The 26,999-nt window shown below is 44.2% G+C and overlaps 1 protein-coding gene across 1 annotated transcript in view; it reads left to right on the forward strand.

Annotated features, from left to right (window-relative positions):
* Positions 1-8,444: 8,444 nt before the first annotated feature.
* The window catches only part of KIAA2026 (KIAA2026 ortholog), a 71,166-nt gene continuing 52,611 nt past the window's right edge, over positions 8,445-26,999 (forward strand). The window contains exons 1-2 of the mRNA XM_045021351.1: positions 8,445-9,148; positions 19,724-19,924. Of these exons, the coding sequence (XP_044877286.1) occupies positions 8,619-9,148; positions 19,724-19,924 (731 nt within the window). The 5' untranslated portion in view covers positions 8,445-8,618. The remainder of the gene's footprint in view (positions 9,149-19,723; positions 19,925-26,999) is intronic.

The raw sequence follows: 26,999 nt of genomic DNA on the forward strand, positions 1-26,999 counted from the left end.
CTAGAAGAGGTTGAACCCCTTTACTTGTTGGAAAGGTAAAGCCTCTTCCAGAGAGAGGTGTCAGCCTGGAGAAAGAAGTAAACAGTTGGAGCCCATTATGCAGCTGGGAGGTGTCTACAGTTGTGTTGCCTCAGCTGAAAAATCATAAGAAGCCATGAGATTGTTCCAGTGAGGGATTCTGAATGGACAAAATCTCTCCCCTTCCTGTTTGGTTGGGAACTAGGGAGCAGGGTTCCTAAAGTAAAGAAATAGTTCAGAGTCAGTGAAGAAAATCTCTAAAACTTACTTCTTTGCTCTTCAAAGAAGCTGTGCCAGATGGAAGCTAGGCTGAAGGAAGTTGGCCTGTTTCTTTTGTCACTGGGACTATGCTAAGGGAAGCCAGGACTGGAAAGGGGTGGTGGCCGCAAATCAGTTTGGGCAGCTGTTCCTTTATTGAGAGAGATAGAGATCATATTAGTACAGTTTGTAAATTGGAATGTGAAATGGAAGAGAATTCAGTAGTGTTCTTTAAGGATGGAATTATATGTTTGCATTGTTTCAAATGCATGAGAAGGTGGAAAGTAGCATTCTGTGTTTCTGGAGAGCTGGGACTTTAGCCACTTATACAACTGTAAAGTGAGTAAAATGGGATCACTAGTGTGAGTGGAGATAAGAGGTCTAGCCCATGACTAGGAGGCTGAAACTGTGTGTGGTGTCTGAAATGTGCCAACAGAAAACTGCCTATTGTAGCTATACAGGCCTCCACTGAAACAGACACTAGATTGACCTCGCTACATACTGAGGTATAAGTGGGAATTCAGAAGGAGCCTCTAAAGAAAACAGACCTCCCCCCCACCAAGAACTACACAATGTGTCCTCTACTCACAGCTGTTTTGAGAAGAGCAAAGGGATTATGCAACAGGGAGTAAAAGCTCTTCCCAAACTACCGTTTACCAAAATTATCATGACAATTTCTAGATTCCAAAATTATACAAAATTAGAAATATTTTGTTAAACCATACATAAAACTTCTTGAGCAAATAAAACTGAGAGGGAGCCTGATAACAGTCTTCAAATATGTTAGGGGCTGTTAAAAAGAGTACAGTGATTGTTCTCCATTTCCACTGAAAGTAGGACAAGAAGAAATTTACTGCATTTGCAGCAAAGAAGATTTGGGTTAGATATTAAGGAAAACTTTCTAGCTATAAGGACAGTTCAGCAATGTAATAGGCTTCCAAGGGAGGTTGTGAAATCCCCATCACTGGAACAGATTAAAACAACACCTGTCGGGCCTGGTCTAGGTATACTTGGTCCTGCTTCATTTCAAAGGACTTGACTAGATGACCTCTCAATCTCCCTTCAGTCCTACATTTCTATGACTCTATAACTCACCCAACAGGCTACCCTTTGGCTTTGGCTTGACTAGTATAAAATTTAATTCCCAGAGTGAATTTACTGAGAACCTAGGAACCATGATATGATCCTGGGCACCTTTGAAATACTTTTCATGTATGTATGTTCTAGCATAGAAAACCTATTTTTGGAAGTGAATTATTTTCAGTTACAGCCAAACGTGTGGCCACTTCACTCTTCCTTGCACAGATGAAAAGTACCTTATAAAATAATTTCAACTAAGTTGGTGCTGTTTCTTTTGGACAAAATACTATATTTGGCAGGCAGGGGCCCCATGGTGTTGGCTGAGGGGATAACATGACCTAGCGCATCCACCTGAAACTCCCCTTCGGGGAGGTCGGAAGTAGCCCCAGAAATGGACAGTGCTCCCTACAAAGCGATACTTTTATTGAAGTAGGGCAAGTGCTCAGCCCACATCAGGGGATAATACCAGGGAGAAACTGTACAGCAAGTTATAAATGCACATTTCCCAAAAGTAATACAGTGTTCTTCTTTGAGCAGTGTCTCTATGGGTGCTTCCCTGTAGGCGTGTCTGCATCCCTGTGCTGCTGATTGGAGAACTTCATTTTTAGCTTCCTTTGAAACCTCTTTTCCCCCCCTCATTCTACTTTTCTACTATGCTGTTGCCTAAAAAAAAAAAAGGAAGGAAGGATTTCATTCTTTTGTCAACCATTGGTGCAGGGAAGGGGGAGAGACCCCTGTGGACAAGGGTATGCCCAGCTCTCCGGGATTTAAGAAGTGCTGCACTTGCAGTGAGGCAATCCCATAGTGGAAAAGCATTTCCAAGAGCATCTGCTGTCTCGGCAAGGGCCACATCCAACAAGAGTGTTCCCTCTGCCAGCAGCTCCAGCCAAGATCCCGCAAAGACAGACAGCTTTGCTAAAAAAAGTCTTTATGCAGGCAGCATTCTGACTCCAATTTTCCGGTGGGTGTGAGTCTTCCCCTCAGCCTTCAACTATGAAGAATAGTGGGTCAAAGAAACAGACTGAGGACTCCTCCCACAAGTCAAAAAATAGAGCGGGAAGTCCCCTCAGTGAGTCCAGGAATAGCCGTAAGTGATCGCCATCTACCTCAGTATCCTCAGCACCGCCAGCACTGGGACCACAATCTGGCACCCATGCCTCACAGTGACTATCAGTATCCAGTGCCACTGATGGGCCCACAGACCCTTTGGGCATGGGCATCGAATCTCCAGTACTGAGGGATAGGGCAAACACCCTAAGGAGATGCTCCGGGTACGCAAATCCACATTGGTACTGCCAGGGACAATAGCCCACCAGGCACCGGAGAGATTGGTACAAATGAAGTCTTCATCCTCCCCAGCACGGCCACCACGACGATTAGTATCGGTGGAATTCCAGTGACCTGGGCATGATGGAGCCATCCAATTCTCTGCCCCTCACTACCAAGATCATGGCACCAAGCCTTGGCTGGACATGGGGCATTTCCCCGCAATCGTGCCATGCCCCTCCACTGTCAAATGAGGGGTCAGATAGTGAGCCTGAGGAGGTTTCAGAGTACTCCTTCCAAGCTCCATATGGGACCCACTATCAACAGGGTACAGGAATGTACCAGCAGATGGCACCACCACCATCGTGGTACAGCCATCCATGGGCACCTCCACCAGGCGCTATGCCACCACAATGACCATACTGGGATCCTGGAGTGGCACACCGACAGCCTGCCTCGTGAGCTTCAAGCATTGCCTGACAACCCTTCAGGCACGCTGCTTCAGCCACAGCATTGAGGGTCTCAGAGCCTCAGGAAACAGACAACAAGCCCTCATCCCTATCCATGGCAGACAACTTTCGTCTGTTCCTGGAGCTGGCAAAAAGAGTAGTGTATACCCTCCACATACCACTGTGTAGGGATATTAAAGAAGGTTTATATTAGACATGGTTTATATGAAAAATAATTTATTGTTAAAAATAATTTATTGTTAATTAATACTTTATAACTGAAGGTTTATATTAGAAGTAAATGTGATTCCCAAGATTTAGCCTCTAACCTGCAAGCCACCAGCTGTGTCTGTGTGAAGCCTGCTCAAAGAAATACTTTGTATAAAACTTATTAAACATTAATTAACTCTACGTAAGCCAAAACAGTAGCTGTTATAGTATATAGATAGAGACCCCCACCCTCTGTAAGTTTTCATCTCACTTTATTTTTGATTATTAAAAGACTGGGAGTCTCACATAAATTGGTAACACCCCAAAAGGTAAAGAGACAGTGAAATAGATGTGATTAAAATAAAAAATGTATGTGAATGAGTGTCTAGTTTAAATAATGAATGAATGGTTAGGGAGTTACCAGCCTGAAGAATTCAGTGTCGGCCAAAGAAGGTGTCAAGTGGAATCAACCAGATAACCCCCGGAGAGCAAACTGGAATCCACCCCACCACCTCAAAGGAAGGAAAAACAAACATCTGACAACATGGAGCCAGCCACCGGAGCCAGCCACCTGCTGATTGATTTAGCAACAGCAGAATAAAGCAACTCTCATGGACTGACATAGGAATAAATTCCTATAAAACTGGACTCTGAAGACTAAGGACTTTGAGTCTATGGTTCTGCTGCCGGCCTCCAGGAGCATCAGGTGCCTCTGACACAGACTCGGCTCCATCCTCATGACCAAGATACCTGGCCAGTAACTTGTCATGAGCAACGTCTAGGTTGGTAATTATAACACCTATACAGAACCTAAATGAATGATTGTGTAAATGAATATATATATGTATATGTGTGTGTGTGTGTGTATAAAAGAAATAAGTACTAATAGAAATAAGTAGTAAAACAACGTTGTTTGCTTTTATCTTTTGCTTTACTATTATATTTACAATAAATGTGGCATCTTTGCCTTATTCCTCTTAATAAGATCCTGCTGGTTTTTATTATATTGGTATAACAACTGAAGGAGGTCAATGACACACCACCAGCGCATCGATAACCTTCACTCTTAGTCCTCCTCAAAAATCACCCTCCCAATCAATGAGGCCATCTTAGATCTGGCTACACCGGTGTGGCAAACTCCGCCATTGGTAACCCAATGTGCAAGCATGCAGACAAGAAATATTAATATTATTATTAAAGGAATCAGAGTTCCTTTTCTCCCACCCATCACCCAGTTCCATCATGGTGGATGCTGTAAACTCTTGAGGCTGACAACATCATTCCATGGAAAAGCCCTATGACAGGGACTGGAAGTGCCTCTATCTCTTTGGCAGGAAGGTGTATTCCTCGGCCACCTTACAATTTCATATTGCCAATTACCAGGTGCTCACAGCAAAATAGGCGAGAATCCTTCAAGGCCATCTTTCGGGAGGGTCAACCGGTAGCAAAAACATCACTACAGTTGGCCCTTGATGTCACTGACATGGCAGCCAGATCCATCTCCCCAGCTGTGGTGATGAGACAGGAATCATGGCGCCACTAATCAGGATTCCCGAAGGAGGTACAGACCATGCTGGAGGACCTCCCCTTCGAGGTTGAGAAGACAAATGCCTTCCTCCACACCTTGAAGAATTCTAGGGCCACTCTCAGGTCACTGGGAATCTACACACCAGTACAAAAGAGACATTTCAGCCCCCAATCCCAACACAGGCCTTATTTGTCCCAGTTCCCATCACAGCTCCATTTATGAGCCCCCCAAAAAAAGGGGAAAATTCCCAAAATGTAAGCTGTCCGTAAGGGGCCCAATCGCTTTTCCTACATACGGAAGCAATGAGGCTATGGAACTGGTGCATCTCTCACAACATCACCTTGTCAGTGGCTTACTTCCCAGGCACTCAATATTGTACAAGCTCAGTTGCAAATTTCCGCACTTGGGCAGTGGGTGAAGCTTCCACTTGGGGAGGTTAGCTCCCTGACCTGCTTCTTCTGGCCAAGGCCATGCCCCTGCTTACTGCTCTCAGCACCCCCATAGCTGCTGAGAGCTCAGATGCGACCATGGTGGGGAGGGGGCTGAGAGCTCGGCCAGGTAGAAACAGCCTGATGCTCAGTACGAGGCTTGTGTGGCATTTCCTGCGCACTGCCACCTCCTTCCCTCAGGGCGTGTGGGGAACTACAGCTGCCAGGAACCCTGTAGCTCCCTCCCCTTGGCTGTGTCATGTATGTGCTCTGCCCGGTCCAGCAGCCTGTAGTGGCGGCCAGTAGCACCACAGCCCATTTCTGTGAGGGGAAAGGAAATTCTGCACAAAAAAACATTAATTTCTGCAAAATTCTGCATTGTGCAGTGGTGCAGAATTCCCCCAGAAGTAATCATAATGCATTAGACTTTCAAAATCCTCTTTCATGTCCTCAGATTAGTATCGGGTTGTCAAACATGAAATCCTTGTTCCTTTGACAGAGTCACAAAATGGTTTTAGCTTGACTTCAGCATAGAAACTCCTCATTCGTCATGGATTTTCTCAAAATCAAATAAAATGCTTTTACAAGCAAACTTGTAATTGTAGCTAACCTTCAGATTGCTGATTCAAAAAAAGGTGACTGTTCAACATGTTCAAAGAGTGCTTCAGCAGCTACTAGAACTGGGAATACATGTAAACCTGATCACTAAATCTGCAGCTGTCTTAGACAACAGAGCTTGGAAGGTGTTGAAAATGTCACTCTTCACTTTGAGAGGGGTGTTTTTGATGATTATGTTAGTATCTTTAGCTGTCTTTTTCTAGGTGCAACATGTTGAAAATTACTTTTGGTATTAATTTGGATTTTTGTGGATTGGCTACAGTACAGATGTGAGACATATTATGGATACTTGGAATCTCAAAATACTGCTGTATCAACTTTATAAATATTGTATGTATAATTTGGGCTAGGGATTGTATTATTGCTCCATAAGGGAGTTACAGGAGTTTCCTACAAGAACTAAAATCACTGGGGGAGGATAATAACCCATTTGAGGAAGCCTAACCCCCTGGGAAAATTGATGTATTAGTTTGACCTGGTTAAAGAAGGCTATCAAACAAAGAACAAAGAACCTGACGTAGGGAGTGAGGTTACTCTCACTTGACCCAAGAACAGAATGACACTGTGGCCAGGGAGGATAGAGCCTGAGGAAAGGGTTTGAAATACTTTGTCAAAGATGAATGACTGCCTGTAAGTTAACACTTGTATAAGACTATCAAACAGCTAACAGGAAGCTTTAACAGTACTGGAGGCCCTATTCAAAAGGCACATGGAAAGACTCAATACAGAGAAGAACAAAGGAAAAGATGGGCAGAACATTTTTAGGCTATTTTAAATAGCCCAAGCAAACTATTATAAATATGTGATGCAGACCTACACTAGAGCTTGATATTGATTTAGGAGATATTATAGTGGAAGTTATTAAAACCATCAGTAAACTGAAAACTTGAAAAGCAGATGGAGAGGATAACATTATTGGAGAGATGCTTAAAGCAAGCGACAAAACAATCCTCCAGACTTTCCTTGTGTTTTTGGATAGAACAAGGAACAGAGAAAAGAACCCAACCCACTGGAAGGGAGGCCTTATTGTAAAATAGCCAAAGAAGGGTGACCTTACCAACTGCAATAACTGAAGAGGAAACAGGTTACTCTTAATGCCTGGGAAAATCACGTGGAACATCATCTTGGAATGTATCAAGAAACAAATAGACTTGCAATGCAGAGAGAAACAAGCAGGATTTAGACCACTGATATCATTTGCAGACCATATTGTTGTTCTCAGGCCCACTATAGAACGAAGTGTGAAGCACAAAATTGTTTGAGAATGCAACAAGTGGGGGAATAAAGTTAGCATCCTCAGCGGATCAGAGGTGGGAGCTGACATTTTGGTAGCAAAGGAGAGAGGAAGGGCAGGAGGTGAGACAGGCCTTGGCAGTGAACAGAAGCAGCTCCCTTCGATGGGCTAGTAAAGGGGGAAGCAGGTGGGATACAAAGCGACAATGATCGATGCAGCAGCATGCTGCAGTGAGATGAGCAGGCCAAGGCTGCATTTGTCAAAGCCAGAGCAGAGGAAATTGCAGGGGCTGAGCTGCAAAATGATGACAGCAGTATTCTGGTCTTGGCCATAGCGTACAAACAGCCTCACTTCAGCAAGGGCTGGCTCCGGTGCGCCTATCTCCAGCAGCACCCTGGCTGCTGCCAAGCCACGCTACCCTGAGGCTGAGGCCAGCCCCACTGCTCCTGGCAAATGCTGTCACGCAGCGCCGTTTTCAGGTCGCCCATGCGCACTGACTTACCCGCCCGGAGGGGGGCGCGATACCCCCAGACTGCGCATGCGCCTTAGATTCGCACTCCCTCCCACAATAAGTCGCTGTCTAATGACGGCATCGCAGCTGGCGTCCAAAACAACCAGCGCACTATTTCGCGGCCGCCACTGTCATTACGCATGCGCGTTGGATGGGGGAAGGGGGGCGCCTCTCTTTCTCTCGCCCCTTCCCAACCTGCCCAGGGGGGCCGATCCGATCCCCTCCGCGGCCATTAACTGACAGCGCCGCCGGCTCCCCGCCCGCAGCCATGTCCCGCCGCGGGTAGAGGGGAGGGGGACAGGACGCCCGGCCGCTCCCCGCCGCTCAGACACGGGCCCCAGAGGCCGCCGCCGCCGCCGCGCGCCCGGGCCGAGGCACCGAGTGACCAGCGGCTGAGGAGCGGGGCCCCAGCCGGGCTCGGCTGCGCAGTCTGGGCCGGGCCCGGGGAGCGGCCGTGGGAGGTGACCCAGCGCCTGGGAGCGGGGCGGCTGCCGGGCCCGGGGAAGAGCGGGGCGGGCTCGGCTCTCTCGCCGGCCCAAGGTAGGGTCAGCCCGGCCGGAGCCGGGCGGCTGCTGGCGGGGGCGGGTTCCCTCTCCCGCCGAGCCGCGGCGGAGGGCGGCCGCTCCGGGCAGCAGACGTGCCCGGGTATGTGCCAGAGCCTCCTTGCTCCCCGGGAGAGGGGCGGCCATAGACCCGGGCTGCCTTGGCGCGTCCTGGGGCGGGCGCAGACCCCGGCAGGGAGGGAGGGAGGCTGGTGCGGGTACGGACCGCGGCAGCTTCTCGGGGACTGTGCATGGGAGTCGGCGGAAGCAGGCAGCAGCTTCCCCCCGGCTGGCACAGCGGGCAGACGGGCCCCCGAGGCGTAGGGCCGGCCGGAGCTGTGTGTCGGTGCGGAGCCCGCCCGGCCGCCGGCTGAGGGACTGGCCTGAGCGGGCTCTGGCTGACGCTGAGGAGCCCGTGCCCAGGCTCGGCCGCTGGCGGGTAGCAGGGGAGCCCGGCCGCAGCGCCTGTGGGGTGCATGAGCCTGGCGCAGCCCGAGGGGGACATGGAGGCTCCGGCCGCCGGAGATACTTCAGCCGCCCCCGCGCGAGTCGGCGGCCCGCCAGAGGAGGACGAGCAGCAGCAGCCGGAGGAGGCGAATGCGGGGGACGGCAGCCCTCGCTGCCGCTGGCAACAGAACCTGAGCCCGGAGCTCCAGCAGGGTTACCGGATCCTGTGCGAGTTTCTGCTGGAGAAGCACCGGCCACTGACGGCTCCTTTTCTGAAGCCCCTGCGAGACCAGGCCGCCGTCGCGGAGGAAGGAGAAGCCGCCTCCCTGGCAGGTCGCAGCGGCAGCGACTCTCTTCCACAGCAATCGGCCGGGATGTGGCTGCTGAAGATGGAAGAAAAATTTTCCAGTGGACAATACGCTGGAATCACGGATTTCGTGGCCGATTTTCGGCTAATGCTTGAGACGTGTTACCGGCTGCACGGGGTGGATCACTGGCTCTCCAAACAGGCCCAGAAGCTGGAGATGATGCTGGAACAAAAGCTGGCGTTGCTGTCCCGGTAAGTGTAGCGGACACCTACCTGTCTGTCTCCTCTAAAGAGATTCTGACAGGTGCCAATTATGTGGGTTAGGAGCACACTCCTAGGTGAACCTTATAGGGTTGGAGGACTCACTCCTGGCAAAAGCCACTTTGTGCTTCACTTTCCTTAAATTGTTTGTTTTTGTGAATGTGCAGGCCGAAATATGTAATGAAAACCAGATGCACACTAGGGCTCAACGCTTTGTGCTTAGGGAACTTGTTTCTGAAGGAGGAGCCCAAGCCTCCCACCTTTAATGACAGCTAAAAAAATGCATTTGTTTATTTTAGTATTGCCTCCAAGCTACTTCCTCTTGGATATTTGATACTGTTAGAAGCAAGTAAGAGTGCATAGCCACTGGAGAAATTCCTTTTGAAAGGAGAGCTTTACTGCTAGAGGTAGATTATGCATCTTTTAGTTTTGTTTGCACTATGATACAGTGACAAGCATTCTAATGTTATTTTACTTAGATATATCTAAAGATCCAGATCCATAAATCCTCAATGTTAGGCACCACTATGATCCACAGCTTCTCTCCCCCCCCCCCCCCCCCCCCCCCCCCCCCCCCCCCCCCCCACGTTGCTGTCTAATGTGATAGGCACCTAAACTCTCTCAGTGCCTAAGTTTTTTTTTTTCTGTAAAAATTCCATGGGTGGTGCATGAGCCAACTTTGGGGGAGGCTAGTCCCTGGCCCTGCCCCTCCTGCCTGAGGCCCCTCCGCTCCCTGCTCCTTTTGCAGCCTCCGGAACCCTGAGCCCCTCCCTTGCTCCCAGTGCCTGCTAGCTCTGCTGCCCCAGTCCTGGCCTGCCCTGCCCGAGCGCCACCCAAGCACAGGGCAGGCAGCCACAGAGCCTCCAGCCCTGGCGCTCCGGGTACTGCAGCCCAGTGTTGGGCGGCCTGAGCGCCAGGCAGCACGGCTCCAGTGCTGGGCGGCCCCAGCTGCCCCAAGTCCCAGCCACAGGCAGGCCGACTGGCCACCCTAGCCCCAGCATGCTTCCCAGAAGAGGAACAGCTTTCCTGGGCTGGGGCCATGGGTGAAGTGGCAAGCAGGGAGGGTGCTTTGGGGTGGAGCATGGGTGGGGCCATGAGGGGCAGATTGGGGAGGCTTAGCCTCTCCCAGCCTATGATACGTGCTGCTCATAAAAAGTTCCCTTGGCACCTAAGTTTCTGCATTTGATTATATGCATTATTGTCTCACTGTAAGCATCTGAACACCTGTCTCCTGCCTAAGCTCCAGAGCAGTGTGTGAACCCAAATGCCTATCTCGCATACAGGGCCCAATCCAGTATGCGTACTCAGAGGCTGCCTGCTGGATTGCACCCCACCCAAAATTGGGGGTGGGAGAAGTGGTGGTGCTCACTTCATATCTTTTATCTCAGTGATTAGAGCTCTCACCTCAGTGTGAGATGCGGTTCAGTTCCTGATGGGACTGTGATGGAGAAAGGATTGGAACAGGGATCTGCCACCTCTCAGGAGAGTGCCTCAGCCACTGGACTGTAGGATAGTCTCATGTGAATCCCCCTCAGTCTTTCCTGTTGAAGTTGTTCTACTTTAGATAGTAATTGGAGCCGGGGGAATGAAGCCTGGGTCTCCTACCTTCCGGGTGGATGCCCTTTTCACCGGGTTAGCGTCATTCTCACTCTTTCTCTGTCCCAGTGACTCTTAAGTATTTATACACAGTGGAACATCTTCAACAGAAGAGATTGAGTGTCCTCTCCTCGGCATTTCCCATTGGCTAGTTTAGGCACTCCTTGCCTAGCATGTTGCCTTTTGTGATCTCATTCTTAGGTGCCTATCTTTCCCTGTGCATTTTATAGGGAGTCTAGGGTGCAACTAAATTAGGTTTTGTGGCTCTCATTGTTGTTCCATGGATTTTTTTTTCTAGGCACCTAAAAGTTAGGTGCTGCAGTACCTAAGTTCCTTTGTGGATCTGGGCCCAAGAGTAGAGCCAAGATAAAAACTTTGCATTAGACCTCACTTCTGGGGTGCTGGAACAGATGGTGCCATGGCCCCCACACTTTTCACTGGATGTCAGGGCAAGCGATGGGGATGGGGTGGAGAGGAGTGAATGGAGGAGTAGGCTCTTGGGGGGGGGGGAAGAGGTGGAGTGGGGCCTTGGTGGGGGGAAGGGGCAGTACGAGGGTGGGGCCACCATTCGGGTGCCTCTGCCCCCCCCTCAAGGTGCTTCCACTGCTCCTGCCTCACTTCATTTGGCCCATAAATATTGTGGTTGGTGCCATAAAAGCAGAGGAAGATTCAGTACCTACCCCAAAGTCCCTAATCTAAGGAGGCGAAACAGACCCAGTGATATTGATAACCATATAGAGCCTTAGCAGATTTCTTTTTAATATTGATAGGCATGTATATCCCTAGTAGCATCTTTCTTTTTAGTCAAGACAACTGAAGAATGTGAAATAAAAAAAAAAGTGATTTAATTTAACCCTTCTATCTCAGAAGTTTCTTTATCAGCAAAAGTAGAGTTTTGGCTAGACTTCTTAATCTGTATCTGAAACTGGTGGGCCGGTCTGATAGTGAAAGATGAGTCAGTCTTTAATGGGAACATCTGTGGGTGTCCCCTGCCATACAGGTATTAGCTCTGATAGGTGGAAGTGGATAGCTGCTGGTGGCTGTGTGTGTGGACTAGCTTCAGATTTATTGGTGGCTCAGAATAATAATGGTTTGTAAATTAAATAATTACTTGGGTGTAACATACTTTGTACCTTCTGCAGGCTGAGCTCATTGGACATCAGGGACTCCTTGCATCCCTCTGTTCTAACACAAAAGGTCCCTGTGTGCCATCCTCCCATTGGCCTCTTTCAGGAACTTTCCCTGCATCTTGTCCCTCTGTGCACCTCCCATTCCCTCATGACAATGTCTCTTTTAGGCCCCCATTCATGGGGATTCTTGTGCTCCCTATTCTCCCTTCACCCCGTATCAGGGTCTCCAGTTTCCACCTCACCAGGGGTTCTGTATGCCTCCCATTCCCTCTTCCAGCTATTTCAGGGCCCCATGTTCTCCCGTGCCAATGGGCTGAATGCACACCTACATCCCACTTTCCCCTACCATCATCATTTGTCTAGGACAGTGGTTCACAAACTTTAATAACCTGTGAATCCCTTTTACTAAAATGTCAAGTCTCGCAAACCCCCTCCTAAAAATGAATATTTCCAGGGATTTTCTCCTTTACCTGAGTATAAATTACAAAAGCAGTGATCTTGGAAATATAAAATTTGGTTTTATGACATGTTTATTACACACTATTGATTTATTTGTCATTACAGTATTTTTATTACATTATGAAAATGGCAACACTTGTCCAAGATCTCACTTTCGTAGCTTGTATCACTTTGAATAAGCCTGTTATAAGACAAGGCTCCTGTGTTTCTTCAAGGAGTATCAGATGTGAAACAGCATGAAGGTATTTAAGAATCCACCTCAAAGAGTTCCTCCTACACAAGCATTCGGGTCTTGAGCAGTCCAGGCAAACAATGCACGTTACAACAAAGCTTAAACTTGTTCTTCATAATAATTTAAAAAACAATACTAGCTGCCTATTTAATATTAAAAACAGCAACAAATATCCACCTCCCTTTCCATTTCTTATAAGGAGTCTTAAAGTTTAAATCTCCTCAGTGTGATAGAGAAGCTTGCTTTGATCTGCTTAGCTTTTGGAAGTCCAGGGGCTCCGGGCTGCTGACCCTGTGCTGCCCGCCGTCCCTAGGGACAGCTCTGTCCGCCGTCCCTAGGGACAGCTCTGTCCGCCGTCCCTAGGGACAGCTCTGTCCACCATTAGGGGATTTTTTCCCAAGAACCCCCTGTAACATTTCGCGAACCCACAGAGGTTCACAAACCTTAGCTTGGAAACCACTGATCTAGGAGATAAGTCATTCAGGGTTAAACTCTAATGGGATGATGGGCAGAGATGAAATATAGGTATCGTTGTGGTGGAAGGCATTGGTGCCATCAACCATTTGTTTGATCTGTAGGCAATTGCAGAGATGCTAGAAGCTGCTTGTGTGGTAAACAGATGGCAGGGGTTCCAAGAATCCTCCATTTTCTCTCTTGCAGTTTTCTGATTTTCCAGAGTTCTGGCCATTGGTGCCTAGAACATTCCCTGAAAGTTTGGAATTGATCAGATGTGGCATTGAGGTGGATAGACAAACAGAGAAATGCCATCAAGTTGAGTATATGGCCTTCAAAGCTTGGCCAGTTAACCAAATCAGATTACACAGTTATACCTCTACAAATGGCTTTAAAATTGTGACAAGGATTCCCAGGGTACAACTTGGGGACCACTGTGCCTCCTTAGCTCTCTAGCCTGGGTTGTCTCTCACAAAGCTATGCCAGTGACCAGCAGAAACACCCCTCCAAGCGCTGTAATCACTCAGCCATCAACATCTGGAGCCACACACCCAGCTAAATTGTGTGAATGTTCCTTGATTCATTTATGAATCATACAGGGAGAGGCACCAGCCAGTTGCCCCAGAAATATACCTCTTACACTGCTCAAGGCTCCCATGGACAGTGCAAGCTCATTAATAAGTTTGCCACTTCTTCAAAGGAAAGTGGACATGCAACAGCCTTTGTAATCTGAGCTGCGATTCCCCAAGCACTTCAACTTGTTTTAGGTAAAATATAAAACAAATTTATTAACTACAAAGAGACTGATTTTAAGTGATTATAAGTAGCAGGCATAGAGATCAAAGTTGGTTATCCTAGACATTCAGTCTAAATTTAAACTTCAACAGACTAAGCAAGATTTGAATCAGTCTCTCACCCTGATAGAAGTTACAGGCAGCTTACACTTCTCAGTATTCATACTGAACTCCCTTCCAGCTTGGGACCAATCTCCCAATTTCAGTCTTTGACTTCCAGATAATCTTTCAGGTGTTGAGATTTTTAGGGGGGTGGGGGAAGAAGCCAAGTGTTGTCACTGTACCTCTTTTATACTTTCTTCCAGCTGCTAGAAAGATCCTTGCCCTCACCTGTGGGAGTCCCCATTGGTGAGGCAGTCCCCATTGCATATGTGCCCTCTCTGAGAAGTCTCTGGGATAGTGGATTCTTCTTGACGGGCCATTAATACCTATCTGGCCAGTGATGGTTGCTCCTTGTCCCAGTGAAGGGCCAGCTGTGGGCATAGACTCATAGACTTTAAGGTCAGAAGGGACCATTATGATCATCTAGTCTGACTTCCGGCATCTCCCAACCTCATAAAGTATTTTAGTAATACATGCAGCAACACTTCATAACTTAACATACAATGATAGTACATACAATTTAACAGGATATTAAGGTTCAACAGATCAAGACTTTTAAAATGATACCTCACAAGGCATGCATTGTAGGAAACACATATTAGTCATATGACAGTGTGAATATGGGTGTTCCAGGATGCTAATTTGAGGTACAGAGTGTCACAATAATGGAATGATAAGTGAGTTTTATCATGCGGGATGTTGTACTTCTCCATTTTGAAAAAAACAGGTAGAGTGAGTATTGTGAGTAATTATCACAGCCTCAAACTAGGCCATCTGAGTTATGATGACTGAACCTCAAGAAAGCTGAATCTGGATAATAAGTGAAGACTTGGATGTTGTTAATTTCTCAGAGGGACCTAATTCTATAATTGTTTTAAAAATATAGCTGCAACAGCTAGTTAAATTTATATTATAAACTACTGATGGGGAAAAATAGGACCCAGTTAATCTAAAATGGCAAATATAGCAGAAATTGGCAGAAGACTCTCTTAAAGATCTATATAGAAACTTTTCTAGTGCTGAGTCCTGGATTTCTAACCTTCTGCAATGGACTGTGAGCATCTCTAGAACAGGAACTGAAGAATGTCTTTAGATTACTACATCTAGCCTGAGTGGTGTGTACACAAGAATGGTGTGGGAATAAGACCTGATGTTTACAAGAAGATGAAGTCATAATAAAGCCCATTGAGGGTGTTCTCATCAATAAAAGGTGAATCAGATGTTTTGTCTGGGTGGTGAAAGATGCCAACTTCTAAGGAATTATACTCTTTTAAAGTAGCACAGCTATGGACCGATAGTAAATTGAAACTTCGTATTAAATATTTCAGGACTGAACTGCAGGGATATATCCAAGATTTCTGTAGTCAGCTTGATTGGGAATGATAAAATACCATGTAGAAAGAAATGCTTTTAGGAAGGTGGTCAACTACAGGGACAGTGATTTACCCCAGAAACCTTTTTTGTTTTTCAACTAGTGTATTTCAGGCCTTGGCTTGGAAACTTGGTTGCACCAATGCTGTTAGTGGGATTGGGGCTTAGTTGCTTGTGATTACCTGAAGCAGCTCCCCTTAGACAACACAGGAGACTGGCTTTGGGGTGCACTGTGTCTAGCTTTTGTCAGTTAGAAGGCTTTTCCAGTCAGATATGGGACATTTGAAAAGAGAAAACTAGTTCATATCTGTAAAGAAATGAGTTCACTTTGTAACAGAAGTTTTTTAAATATGGGGCACACTGTATCCGCACCCATGACTATCGGTGACCTGTTGGCTTCCTGTTTCTTAGGAAGAAGGGGGCGCTCATGGAACACTAATCTCGGAAGAATGGTTCAACAAAAAATGTTTTGGGAACCTTCGGTATATAAGGTTGCATTTAGATCTATAGAGAATTTGATTCTAAAAAGATACTCTGAAAACCACTTCCTAAGCAAACTGACACAGTGAATTTGTTGACCTTGAATTCTGTTTCTGAACATAAGTGAATGCTTGGAGTCACTCAGTAACTGGCTAAATGAGGTACCATACTGTTAATATCCTTAAGAGTTAGGGACTGATGAAAATGTGTGTAATTTTAAAGCTTCAGCTGAACTTGATAAAGTAAAAAACACTTAAAATCAGCACAAAAGCCCCTCTCCCCAAAAACACACACAATGTGTTATAAAAATATTCTTTGGGTATGAAAGCATGACTTTTGATTAAAGAGCAATCTTTTTATAAGGGTAGTAATCCAATCTCCAACTCAAACTATACACACACCTCTGCATTTAAAGACACTTCTACTGATATAGGCTAGATATTAAAAATCTAGTAACTGTAGTTCTTTTGGTACTGTATTGTCTGTGAAATATACACACATGGTAGGTACTGGATTGCTTTTCAGCTAAGCACTCTTGCACCTGTGGAAGGTGGAGTATCTCAGAAATTACCTTGTGTTGATCACCTGTGCACTCATCTCATTGCCAGGCGGCCTAATTGCCATCTAATTCTGTTCCTTCCTTTCACCACTCTAGATCAGACTATAATTAGAATTAGTGTACATGGGGGCACTCTGGAAAGTTAAGATGAAGTAACTAAAGTTTTGAAGTTAATGTATGTTAACTTAACCTCAGTTTTGATTAAGTCGTCATAGCTTCCCACGTAGACAAGCTCTTAGGCCAAGTCTATATGAGGATGTTAAATCCAATTAATTTGTTTGCTGTAAGTGAAGCTATTTAACTCCATTGAACTGAAGTTATTCCAAATTAAGGTACTTTTTCTTGCTAATCATTGTGTCCATGTAACTCTGTGCTTTTTCGAATTAACCACTCAGTATTCTGGGTAGACATCCCATGGTGCAAAGCTCTGCTACTCAGTTCTGTGCCCTGATTTTTCTCATGGTACATTGTGTGGTGAAACTACAGGAATTCTGACAAGGTGGCGGGTAGGGAGCAAATTAACAAACTCCGATGATTCCTTTGTTGCTCACAGTGTTTACCCTGTAGTAAGTAGAGCTAATCTTTCTTCTCTTTTTATGCCAGTTTATTGTGTTGGTGGTTCATTCCTTTTGTGTTGAGTAATTTGGGAGACTACTCTAAATATGGTTAGAATTGGACTCTGCTTTATCTCCTGTATATATGTATTTCATAATCATGAGCTCTTCGCCAAGGATAGTCTTGTCCCAATTTCCTGAGCTCAGATTTGGACTCCATCAGCCAAAGGATTACCATTGAGGATAACAAGTGGGGTGGGGGTTGCAGAGCAAGTGGCAACCATTCTGATAAACTATTTTTGTTACAGCAGTGCCTAGAACAGTGATCTCCAACCTTTTTATGCCCAAGATTACTTTTTGAATACAAGGGCAACCTAGAAGCTACCCCGCCCCTTCCCCAAAGTCCCGCCCCACTCACTCCATCCCTGCCTCTCTCGGACACTCGCTCTCTCCCACCCTCACTCACTTTCACGGGGCTGGGGTACGGGGTTGGGGTTCAGGAAGGGGTGTGGGCTCTGTGCTGGGGCTGAGGGGTTCATAGTGTGGGAGGGGGCTCTGGGCTGAGCCTGGGGCAGCGGATTGGGGTGCAGGGTTCAAGGGTGAGGGTTCAAGCTCTGAGAGGGAGTTTGGGTGCAGGAGTGGACTGTGGCAGAGTGTTGGGGTGCAGGAGGGAGTATGGGGTGCTGGTTCTGGGCTGGGGCTCAGGGCTGGTTTGGGGTGCTGGCTCTGGGAGGGGGCTCAGGGCAGGGGGTTGGGGTGTGGTCTCCCACTGGGCAGCATTTACCTCCAGCAAGCACCGTCCCTGCAGCTCCCATTGGCCACAGCTCCCCATTTCTGGCCAATGGGAGCTGCAGGGGTGGTGCTTACAAGCACAAGCAGTGTGCAAAAGCAGACCCCTGGGGCCGCGGGCCATGCTGGCCACTTCCGGGAGCGGTGTGGGGCGGGGACAGGCAGAGAGCCTGTCTTAGTGGCAGCCCTGCTTGGAGATCTTCCAGGATTGATCAGTTGAATGTGATCCACGGGTTGGTGACCACTGACCTAGAATGTGCTAGGTTTGTACAGACCTATAGGAAGACAAGGTTCCTGCCCTGCAGATCTTACATCCTAAAAAAGAGATTACAATCTAAGTGCTACCTTGTTATTGCCTGCTGCATGCTATTCCAGTTTGTTTGCCAGTGGGCCCTAACAACATCCTCAGAGTACATTGCAGTATAGTCTATAAGTGACCAATATATGGACCTTTTTATTATGCTTACAGTGGAGAGGAACAAGTAGAAGTAGTGTACAAGTACAGATGGGAATTTTCTGTTCTTGACACTTCCCAAGATTACACTTTTAACCAGGGCTTTGAAGCTGTGCTCTGCTCCAGGTCCAGGCAAGAGCCTGCAACTCCACTGTCCCGGAGCTTCTCCGCACTCCAGCTCTGGGCTCCGCTTCAAAGCCCTGCTTTAAACTGCTTCATTTTCAGGCCGGGGTAGTGAAGAGACATTACTTTAACATGGGTGTTATAGAAATACCTATATTTTGCTTCTTGCTCTCATTCTGTTCATCCTCAGTGTGATGGCTGATGTTGGAATGGCATTTTGCACACTCTCTGAACCTGAATGTGAGAAGTTTGTGGTGTTTGTGAGGTTTTTTTTGGGGGGGGGGGCATGGTAGCTCCCTTTTGTGCATTCTTTGTGCCCAAAACTTCTGCACCAGTATGTCAGGGAATATATTAAATTAATAATAAAGGTCCTCAAGTATGTTGGCAGCCAATATCTCTATTTTTTGCCTTCATAAAATTTCATAACCTGAATTACTATTATTTGCATCTTAGCTTACAAAATATAATTGCCTAGTCTTATTAATAACTGGTAGCTTGTTTTCTCTGTTTTGCTGTTAATACTCTTTACAAAACAACCTTTAACTCTTCAGTCTTTAACAAGTCTAATATCTTATTGTGTATATATTTTCCCTATTTATTTGTAGTAGAGAGAGACATTCTCTAATTTGTTAGGTACAGTCTGGGAAATTGGTGGCGGTTTGGGTTCTTACCTTTAGTAACCCTAGGGTGACCAGATGTCCTGATTTTTATAGGGACAGTCCAGATTTTTGGGTCTTTTTCTTATATAGGCTCCTATTACCCTCAACCCCCTGTCCCGATTTTTCACACTTGCTCTCTGGTCACCCTAAGTAACCCAGGAAAAGAGTGTGTAATTTTTCTTGATTTTTTTGACAATCTAAAATGATGACTAATTGAATAAAAAGACAGTGTTGTGAAAAGTATTTATCATTAAACTTCATTAGAGTTTCCTAACATAGTGTAAGAGAGAGATCCATAACAAGAAAAGATTATTCCTTTGTTTTCAGCTATTTCATTTTGTAAATATTTCAGAGTAAAATATTCCCAATTTTGTAATCTGCCAAAGTTTCAAATTTTAAATTGTCATGTTGAGTTTGCAACAAATCTTTTGTTTCGGAATGCTTTTGTGTGTTCTGAAAATGGCCTTATCTGAGCTCAAATATATAATACTTGTGTGTGTAGATGTTTAAAAAATACATAATGTGGAAATTAATTTAGAAAATCTAATTATTTAGGAGATAGCTATTCAGCATTTTAATAGTGTAGGTCTTCAAAAATTCTCAGGTGATGGCATCTAAGTTTAATATTTTGCAAAGGAGTGGTCATTTGATCTCTGAAGAATTTGTTAGTTCAGTTGTGGATAGTGAAGACACTCTAACAATATCAGTTTTTTCTGACCTAACCTAGTTGTTGTACGTTTCAAAGGTGTAGGTAGTGGATTGCTGCTGGTCAGGAAAAATTATTTTGCATTGATCTATTTTTTCTTGCAAGGCACTTGAGAGAGAAGACAACAATAACAGTAACATCCAAAGGGTACTATGGGTTGGAAGATGAGAAAGGAACAGCATGCACTTCAACAAGGCGTCGTTCCACACCTCGCAGTTTAGCAGGCTTGACAGCAGGCATTTTTGAGTCCATAATGGTTCAGGTTCTGAGACAAGAAGAACAACAGAGAGCAAAAGAAGAAAAGAGGTAAAAGGAAAAAGTAAATTTTTTTGTAGTCTTGCCTTTCCATTTCTCAAATGTTTCTCTTCTGGAAGACCAAATACATCACCTATTGTTTGTGGTACAGAGTTCACTTTTGAACCCTGGACTATAATATAGTTAAGAACACAATTACATCATGGTGATTGCCACTGTCCCAGAACCCATGAATTTTGCCATATATTTGAACTCAACACTGAAAGGTCACCACTGTCATGGAACCATTTTGCCATTTATATGGACCCCTGTGGCCACACATTAGCAATTTGTTAGTTTTGCATCAGTCTGTTCTCAGTGAAAAAAGGGCCAGATCTAAGGAAACTGACCTATAGTTAATGTGCAGCAGATGGTCAGTGCTTACTAATGAACTGTTCATGTTGACCCTGCTACTGCATATTAACAGGTCATAAGTTTGCCTTGATCAGCTGCTGTGCATTAACAGGTGATTAGTTCACCTTGATTGAGTCCCATTTCAAAGAGAACTAGATCAAAGTGAACTAACAAACTGTTAATGTGCGACAGCAGAGTCCACTAGGTTACTGTGACCATAATGTGAAATTCTGTTGCAGTTTTTTACTGGGACTGTGCCATGAATTACACATAATTTTACCATTACAAAATGGTATCCGCAAAGCTCTAGTTAGTCTTAATTCACTTTTGTTGTTGGAAAATTTCCCAAACACTGTAATGGTGTAAATGATTTTAAAATTGCTGATATTTTAATATCAGGAAATTTGTAATAGCATTTGAAAGTGAGAATGCAGTAGTCTATGGACATATTCCTTGTTTGCTCAATCCTGATTTACCATACTTCCCCTATGACCATTTTTTGTATGACTATAGCAGAACTATAAGCAGTCACTACTGAAGTGCAGAAAACAAGTAACTTGAAACATTCTTAGTCCACACTTGTTGAAATAAAAAACTACATATACATTTTAGTCTAGAGCAACACATTCCTTAATTCAATACATTTTGAGAATAGTTTTATTCATCCTGATATCAATAGCATATAATCAATTACCTTTTTTATTCTTTGTATGGTGTGTGTGTGTGTGTGTGTATGTATGTCCATTTATATGTTCTGTATAGGATGTTTTAAAGTATTGTTCAATAAATATTTCATTCTGTGGAGCACTTTGAAAGAGATCCACTTATGGACTGTCTCCTATCAATCCCAAACTTATCCCATAGTATTCTTTTTCTGTTCTGGGGCTCTGTGAACTATGTTTGAGGATCATTCTTACAAGGACTGTATGTTGATAGGGCATATCGCTTGTTCTCCTTTTCATTTGTCATAATGTGTAGTTCAAGGTCGTAGTATCCACATCCATGTAGAAAATAGTGGAAAGGGAGAACTTACTTATTAAATCCGAAGTCGTCTAAGGGAGCCTATTTCTGTGTTATCATTCTCCTCCAGATATGAAAACAGTAGTATGGAAAGGAACTAGGCTGGAGATCCGCAGGTAATTTCATGGATCTTGGCTCATGTACCTTCATGATGCCACTGCATAGTTTCCAAGTCTCTTCTTCTCCAGATCCGTCAATGGCAGCATGACCATTGAGCTACCCATGCTGGAATTGGCTCACATCTATTTCATGTGACTTTTTTGTGGGGACCACCATTAGGAGAAACTAATGAAGCATCAAACAACATTAACTTCCATGGTTGCTTAGCCCCCATTTCTGCCTCCTTGGGAGTAGAGCATGCCATGTCAAGCGGCTGTTCTCTGACTCTCTTTTAACTTCTTGGGTAGTCAAGGTTGATGTGGGGTTTTGTTTATAAACACCAGTTTTGGGCCTTAAATATCTGAGGGCAAGTCTACACTACAAAATTAAGTTGACTTAAGTTACATCGACGTACCGCCACTGGAATAATTAAATTGCTTTTGCATGTCTACTGTACACTCCTTGTGTCAGCAGTGCCTCACCAGGAGTGCTTAGATTGATTTAAGTGTCAGTGTGGGGCATTGTGGAACGGTTTTTGAAGCAACAGTTGATTTAAGCAACTCGGTGTCTACACTGACATTGAGTCAACCTAACCACATCAATCTATGCGCTTCACCTCTTACGGTGGAGGAGTTATGTAAGTGTAGTGGGCGAGTTACATCAGTGGGAGCTACATTGTAGTGTAGATGCTTACAGAGTTAGGTTGACATAGGGCAGCTTACGTCGACCTATCTCTTAAGGTGAAAGCACTGCAGAAAAAACATACTAAAAAAATAAAACCTGCATGCATGCTAATAACCTTACCAGAGATCCTCCTCTTCCCCCCACATCTCCAGTAGGGGCTCTTGTAGGAGTCACTCCTTCAAACCCCACCATGGAATTTTTCTGTGGTTACAAGTTACTAATGGCTTCAGTTCAGAACAAGCAGATCATCCCTGTTTTTCATGCAGCTCGGACCTTTTTCTCCAACCTTCAGGAACAGGTAACTAGCAGACAGTGGTTCTTTCTTCAGGGTGTAGTATCAAAAACTTGGGTTTTTGAATAACTGAAGATGGGGTGGAAGGAATTTGCATTCAACTCCCTCTAGATATTTCCCAGGAAATCCACTTCATATGTATTGTCCTTCAGAAGACCATTCTGTCTGTCATAGCAGCAAAGAATCCTGTGGCACCTGCAGACGTTTTGCAGCATGAGCTTTCGTGGGTGAATACCCACTTCTTCAGATGCAAGAATTCACCCACGAAAGCTCATGCTGCAAAACGTCTGTTAGTCTATAAGGTGCCACAGGATTCTTTGCTGCTTTTACAGATCCAGACTAACACGGCTACCCCTCTGATACTCTGTCTGTCATGTTGTTCAGTATAGTTTTTTTGATAATTCATGTCCACAATAATATATAATCTTTGCATTTAATAGGATGGACTCCAAAGATACTAAAACTTAATTCAGTAGGGTTTTCCCAGGATATTACCACATCTGCTACTTATCCATGTAAACAGCAATCACATCAAGGAAAAGAGTGCTAGATGGGAAATACTTTGTTTAAAGCTGCTAATTCATCTAAAGTGCAATTTAATAACATTCAAGATAATTGATATTTTTACCAAAAGATTATTCAGTCTTTTTCAAATCACAAAAAATTAGTTTGCCATCCTTTTCCCCCATGCAATGTTAAGTATGCTAATAAAGAACATTCACGGTAAACAAAACAAAAAAAAACAAAAAAAACTGGATGCCTGAAGAATGCTCAAGGTCTACTTGAGCGGGATTCAGCTAACCATTGTTGCTGATTATTTCATTTCATTAAAGGTGTGGAAGGAATGAAATTGTCCAAATCTATTATCACAAGATGGATCAGATGTTGTATGTCAGAAATATAATAATCTATGGATTATCCTACTTATCAGGCATTAATGTACTCGGTCTTATTTTGGGCAGAAAGAACCTTTCCTTCAGTGAAAGAAATATATAAAGTAGCAGCTTGGTTTTTCATTTGAGATTGCATTTATAGGTGTCTTTGGATGCATCTTTTGGGAGATGAGTACACTAGGCTGCTAAGTTTCTCTTGTTTTCTTAGCTTATATTCGTACAATACTACCATTCCTGTTGGTGATTCTTTGTTACTTCCCACTTAGAATGTATTCACAGATAAGCCACGAGAGAGGAAAAAATGAACATTTCTTGCCTGCTCATTTCTTTTCTGAATGGCATGTTCACCCAATCTGAGAAGAACCCCTTGAAGAACCAATGGGTGTGAACATTTTTAATAGAATGTGTTTATTTACAGTAGTTTATTTTACTTTATTGAAATTCACATTTTTGTGTTCTTGTTACACTAGCATCAAATTTATTATATTTTGTTTAGCAATTGTGTATATACACGTAATAACATCTGACTATTTTTTAATAGTCTCCTTGTGTTCAGTTTTCTCCATCTTCCTGATTCTATGGATTATCAGTTCCGCGTTGTGGGAGCTTTGTAAGACCCCATTGACTGCTTGCTTGAATTAAGAATAAAAGTTGTAAAACTGGGTTTAGTGATGTAGAGTCAGATTTTCAAAGGTATTTAGGCACCTACTGGAATAATCCCACTAGGCACCCGTCTGCATTTTAGACACCTAATATTTTTTCAAACTCTGACCTTCAGCTGTTCTATAGAAAATTACATTTAAAAAAACCCCAACCCTATGTTAAAAGAATGTAATTTAGGTTGCAAAGTCAAGCACTTAAAAAGTCAGGAATGACAGAATTAGGTTTGGCAACACAACCTTAATTCTGAACCCATGTGTCCTTTCTGTATACTGAATGAGGCAGGGGTCTTCTGGAACAATATTGTACACCTCTACCCCGATATAACGCGACCTGATATAACATGAATTCGGCTATAACATGGTAAAGCAGCGCTCCAGGGGGGCGGGGCTATGCACTCCGGTGGATCAAAGCAAGTTTGATATAACGCGGTTTCACCTATAACGCGGTAAGATTTTTTTTGGCTCCCGAGGACAGCATTATATCGGGGTAGAGCTGTATTTGATCATGTAATTGAAGACTCTGTCATAAGGTAAGTGAACAAGGTGGCAGATTTAAGGTGGTGTGGTCAACCATAATTCTAGTATTTCATAACTATTGAGTGCATGATTGAGCAACCTAAATAATGTTTGACATAGTAATATTGAATATAATTTCCTAATTTGTATTTTTAAAGAACAAATATGTCCAACAAAATGTATTATGTGCAACTATAACATGCACGGGGCCTGGGCATGGCACATGTATGTTGTGCCCACCTGCACTATGTACCAGTTTAAGGGCTGTGCATAACTGGGCCCTACCTGACTATACACAAGGTGCAATAAATAGCAAAAAAAATAAATAGTTTTTTAATCGCTTTCTGTCATACTCTGTTACTTTTAAAAGTAGCAGGTAAATAATTTTCAGGGAGAGTATGATTTTTTTTCCACAAATACTTTGCTTTCTTAATTTGTTTCAGATATATTTACCATCCAGCCGTTTATTTTTATGTTAATTTCAAATAGTTAAAATTTTGGAAGTTCTCTCTCCACAGAAAGCATAAGAGGAGTCTTTAAGTGCAAGACCCAGAATTGATAAGTTCATATAGCCACTAAAATTCAGCTAGAGCCCTTATTCAGTATAAATCCAGTTGAAGTCAGTGTGAATTTTTGCTTGTCTAAGGAATGTAGGATTCTACTATAAGAAGAGGAAATCTATTTATGACATCTTATTGGACATGTCATTCAGAGAGAAATGTTCAGATCAGATATTTTTATTAGTCAGATAATACGTAGTATCATTTTGTTGCAGTCACTCTTTACAGGTAAAAATAAAACATACAGACTCCCTTTTAAATGTTACTTTACACACAATCACACACCAAGTATTGATATCATGTTTTGATTTCTAGTTTCTCTTTCCAAACTAGATATGCAATACTGGAGATAAAATATGACCACAGCAAAATATTGTGTGATAAAATGAAATGTTGGAAAATATGGAAAGACTTTGTGCAATAAATGTTTATTAAATGATGTAGACTCATTCTCAAGAACAGGTTTTTAAAAACAATAAAATCTACACTAGTTGCATGGGTTTTTGGCCCCATACCGGTGTCTCATCTGCCCAGTAGTTTGTGTCCAAGGACATGGCAGTTGATGCCAAGAGGCAGCAGGGGAGGGAGCTCCAGCCCAGCCCCCTTCCTGGGAGTCCCCAGTGGGCATGGTCTGAAATCCATGGCCCAGGGAAGGTGTGGGGTGTGTGTGTGTGTTTGTCTTTCTCCCCTCACTCCCCCAGGCTCCTAAATCAGCTGCTGCATAGCAAATCATTTCCCTCTGGGACATCATGAATGGTGGCAATAGAGACTAATGTGTGAGACTGGGGAGGAGCCATCCTGGAGCAGCCCTCCCTACACCCTATTCTCCCGGCTGCCCCCCAGAACCTCTCCTAAACACTGTAGCTCTGTCACGCACAATCCCTCCCATACATACCCCTTACTGCACCCTCTACCCCCCCCCCCCCGCCCCGCTCACCCCTCACTTGTGTTTCTTTTAAGAAAGCGACCGGAGGACAAAAATGTAATGTTCAGTAGAGTTTGTAGTCTCCTCAGTACAAAAAATAATAATAATTGAGGGAATATTGATGCCTATACATTTCACCAATGCAGTACTAATTGCATGAATGTTTTACTAATTAGTTTAACTACTTTCAAAAATATTTTCAAAGTTCTATTGAACTAATCAGAACAGTAAAATAAAAAAACCTTAAATGTGCTTAAATATAGGGAAAATATTTATATAGCCAAATTTAGTACTTATATTCTGCATGGGTGTGGCTGCATGCGATCTTTGGCTGTCATTTCAACATCTTTAATAAATTAAGGATTGGTTTTGGTTATTAACAGCTATTCCTAGTGACCGGCCCCCTTCACCATCTGCTAAACCTGACCATTCCCTTCCCAGTGGCAACCCTGACACTCCCATCTCCAAGGTGCAGAAACCCTTTTGGTCCCACCTTTTTTTCAAGCCCATGGCTCTGATATACAGAACTTACCTGTACATCTATTTCAGTGTAGAGTTCACATATTCAAATAAACACACTACTGTATGTTAGAGTGTTTAGCTGCTTGGGAGGAAATAAGGCATTTGGAAGCCACCTTATACAGTTGTGAAGGAACGGCAGGCTTCTTGCAGGTGGATGAGAGGTTTAGGAGTGCGTGGCAATTGAGTGGATGTTGAGCACTTAACTTCTTTTATTTTCTTTTTTCTATTCTACTGCCCCACCCTCAGAAAATTAACTGAGAAACCCTATGTTAGTACAATATTGAAGTATAACAATTCAGTGGACAAAAGTTAGAAAATGTAGACGTGAAGGTTCCCAGTTAATTCGGACACCTTTGCACATGTGTGTTTGTTAATGGCATATATTTTTACTTCTTAATAGAGGCAGTCCTCGGACTTACGACACAATTGGTTCATGAAAATCGTGTCCTAAGTCAAAATGTTGTAACTGCGAACCACAGTACACTCAATTGCAGGGACCGAGTGTCGTAAAGTTGAAACCAGTTGTTGTAACTTGAATCGGGGTCAATTCAGAAACGTTG

The sequence above is a fragment of the Mauremys mutica genome, chromosome 6 (assembly GCF_020497125.1).
Source record: "Mauremys mutica isolate MM-2020 ecotype Southern chromosome 6, ASM2049712v1, whole genome shotgun sequence".
In the NCBI taxonomy this organism is placed as follows: domain Eukaryota; kingdom Metazoa; phylum Chordata; order Testudines; family Geoemydidae; genus Mauremys; species Mauremys mutica.